Here is a 3,155-nt window from a genome sequence, read left to right as displayed (position 1 = left end):
TCACGCTCCGTTTAAAAAAGCCAGAGCTTCACGCGCGTGTGCCAGCTGGCACTAGGGGGTTCATGGCACAGTTTATCTTATGTTCGGGAGTTCAGATGATCAACGTTTCAGTTGGGGGTCTAGATGGAAAATCAGGACAAGTTCAGGTCCATCTATGACTTTGGCCCTAAATTAATCAAAGAAGAAACATCCATGCATTAGCTTGGTTGCTCCGACAGACCGACACTTCCTTGTTTTCCCTCTATATAAGAAGAGTAGATCCCAAAGGCGAACAAGCACCTCAATATAGTAAAGCAAAAAACAGTAAACTAAAGTTGAGAGATGGCAGCAGTGAAGTTGCTTGGTCTATGGTATAGCCCTTTTAGTAATAGAGTTGAGTGGGCTTTAAAGATTAAGGGAGTGAAGTATGAATTTATAGAAGAAGATCTACAAAACAAGAGCCCTTTACTTCTTGAATCTAACCCTGTTCACAAAAAAATCCCAGTGCTAATTCACAATGGCAAGCCCATTTGTGAGTCTATGGTCATTCTTGAATACATTGATGAGGCATTTGAAGGCCCTTCCATCTTACCTAAAGACCCTTATGACCGTGCTATTGCTCGTTTTTGGGCTAAGTTCCTTGAAGATAAGGTATAATCATTTTCATGCTATATATTTCAATTAGTTGGGATTAAGTTTTAGTCACGTCAGTATGTGTACATTAGGTCTTATGTCTTTTTGTAGATTTTTTTTGTCCTGTCAGAGATTTATATACCAGTAGAAAATTTCAAGAAATTCTAGTACTTTTATAAGATTGGTTTAGGATGAGCTCAGATATAGCGACACGGTCAGTGAAGATTTATATATCCTATCCTAACTTTCAGGTGTAGTTATTATTATTGTATAGTTCTATCTACAGAACTGAGTAGATTTTTGTTGAAGCTTATGTGTTGAGTGTAATTTGCAGGAGGCAGCGGTGATCAATGCTTTCTTACGGAAAGGAGAAGAGCAAGAGAAAGGTAAAGAGGAATTTTGTGAGATGCTGAAAGTACTTGATAATGAGCTCAAGGATAGGAAGTTCTTTGTGGGTGACAAATTTGGGTTTGCTGATATGGCTGCAAATTTTGTGGGACTTTGGGTAGGAGTTTTTGAAGAAGGCTCTAGAGTTGTTTTGGTGACAAGAGAAAAATTCCCAAATTTTTGTGCTTGGAGAGATAATTACATTACTCAAAACAAGGAATATTTACCTCCAAGAGATGAATTGGTCGCCTATTTCCAAGCTCGGTCACAAGCTGCTGCTGCTTCCAAATGAACACCTCTAGTGAATTTTAAGATTTTGTGTGGCAATAAGAATTAGAGATGGATTTAGGATGTGTTTTTATGAGTTCAATTGAAATTAAGTTGAACTAGGTGTACTTAAGCAAAAAAAAAAAAAAAAAATTGAAAATATATGCATGTTATAGGATCATCTTTATTTTATTAGAAGTTAATATAAATCCTGAATTCACGTATGAACAAAAGTATTGTTAGGAAAAGCTGGCTTAGCCAGGTCAGGAAGTGCCTTCTGTTACTGTTTGGATGGTTGGTCACTAATTGAACAACAATTAATTAAATACTCCATTAATTTTCTCATCGACTTGGTAAGAGCAAGAAATGACTTGTGATTCAGTGTGAAAGCATTTTTATATTGGCCTTTTATATTTCTCGGGAGTAGAATATTAACAAGATTTTGACTAAGAAGGGAGTGACATGAGCACATATGTCATCTATTTGCTCTCACCAAAATATGGCTTCTTTGTGATGCATTGGCGCGATCAAATGGAGGTAGAAAGCCCTTGTATGGGTTGGCCCGTTCTATAAAAAGGCAAAGAATGAAGAAGACAGAATTTCATGCTAAGCAAACACTTTGAAAAGCTTTTCAGATCTTATAAAAAGTATAAACTCAGAATTGTTTCGCTTAGAGATTGAGAGACATCCTGAAAAGAAATTGGAGTGACCAAAGATTCTATCCAAAGATACTAAAGCAGTCTCAAGCCCAACATTCTCGAAATGCCTTAACAAGTTGAACTTGGACAATACGCACCAACTTGAGAAGTGTTGAAATTTTGTGAAAATATTGTGTTAAGTGTTTACCTTATTAAGAAATAAATATAAATATATTCCTTGTAGCCTAAGTTTAGGAGTTTATCTTACTTAGGAGGTTTAGAATTTCTTACCTAAAATAGGAAATTCTTTTACTTGGATGTGTGTGTGTGAGGGGGACAGAGATTAATGATAAAGCAGTTTTGCATATTATAATATCACACTCTTTTGAGAATTTAATTATTCTAAATTTTGAATTAGTATTCGAATAAAATTACTTATCAGATAAAGGCATCTTAGCTGGCTATAAACATATCCGGAAGTTTCACGTCTTTTGCTTGTGAATTAGTGATTGTATAATAATTAATCATATCAATTTTCTCATCGAACTGAGAAAGAAACATAAAATTAATTGGTGACTCATAATGTTAAATATCATTTTTTATGTTTCTAAGGGAAAAACTATTACTGGTAATGATTTAGCATGTTCCGAGATTTGACCAAAAGTGAGTGACATAAGCACATAAGTCATCTTTGTTATTGGTGAGTGCGGAACCAAAATGCCGCCAAAAAAATCATTTTGAATCAAAATATCCCAATAAAAAAAATGTTACAAAAGTACCTTTAGCGCAGTAAAATACTGCGCTAAAGCACTTAACCGCAGTAAAATACTGCGCTAAAGCACTTAACCGTAATGGCTCCGTTAAGTGCTTTAGCGCAGTATTTTACTGCTCTATAGCAGTTAATTGGAAAGACCTTTAGCCCAGTAAAATAATGCGCTATAGATAGTTGGCTTTCATCTATAGCGCATTATTTTACTGCGCTATAGTAGTCCGCCATTTTCCAAACTCTTATTACATTTTCACTCCTTTTTACGTAGTTTAGCCGTATATTAATCATGCTTTGAGACTCCGGAACTTTAATATTTTATATAGAACCCTACTTATATTTGTACAATTAATAAAATAGGCTCAATACATCAAGAATACGCAATACTTTGGATTATCGTTTTAGTGGTTGAAAAGTGCTCGAAGTCCTTTTTTATTTGAAGACTTGTAGTCATTAGCTTTATGTTATTTATCTTTTAGGGTTTC

At 34.9% G+C, this 3,155-nt stretch overlaps 1 protein-coding gene across 1 annotated transcript; it reads left to right on the top strand.

Moving 5' to 3' along the window:
• The first annotated feature begins 279 nt into the window (after positions 1–279).
• LOC132057059 (probable glutathione S-transferase) lies at positions 280–1,615 on the top strand. The gene is made up of 2 exons (XM_059449499.1): positions 280–630; positions 947–1,615. Exons 1-2 carry the CDS (start codon positions 322–324, stop codon positions 1,289–1,291), a joined length of 654 nt encoding a protein of 217 aa, XP_059305482.1. The 5' UTR covers positions 280–321; the 3' UTR covers positions 1,292–1,615.
• The last annotated feature ends 1,540 nt before the right edge of the window (positions 1,616–3,155 follow it).

Source organism: Lycium ferocissimum, chromosome 5, assembly GCF_029784015.1.
Source record: "Lycium ferocissimum isolate CSIRO_LF1 chromosome 5, AGI_CSIRO_Lferr_CH_V1, whole genome shotgun sequence".
Classification (NCBI taxonomy): Eukaryota; Viridiplantae; Streptophyta; class Magnoliopsida; order Solanales; family Solanaceae; genus Lycium; species Lycium ferocissimum.
Note: the sequence above shows the minus strand (reverse complement) of the source record. Positions and strands in the feature narration are given on the sequence as shown.

What these genes read in the sequence shown, in the direction of transcription:
- LOC132057059 (XM_059449499.1), top strand. Translation starts at nt 322, where the DNA reads ATGGCAGCAGTGAAGTTGCTTGGTCTATGGTATAGCCCTTTTAGTAAT. An exon ending in CTAAGTTCCTTGAAGATAAG is followed by an intron (nt 631 to 946) that starts GTATAATCATTT and finishes TGTAATTTGCAG; the next exon opens with GAGGCAGCGGTGATCAATGC.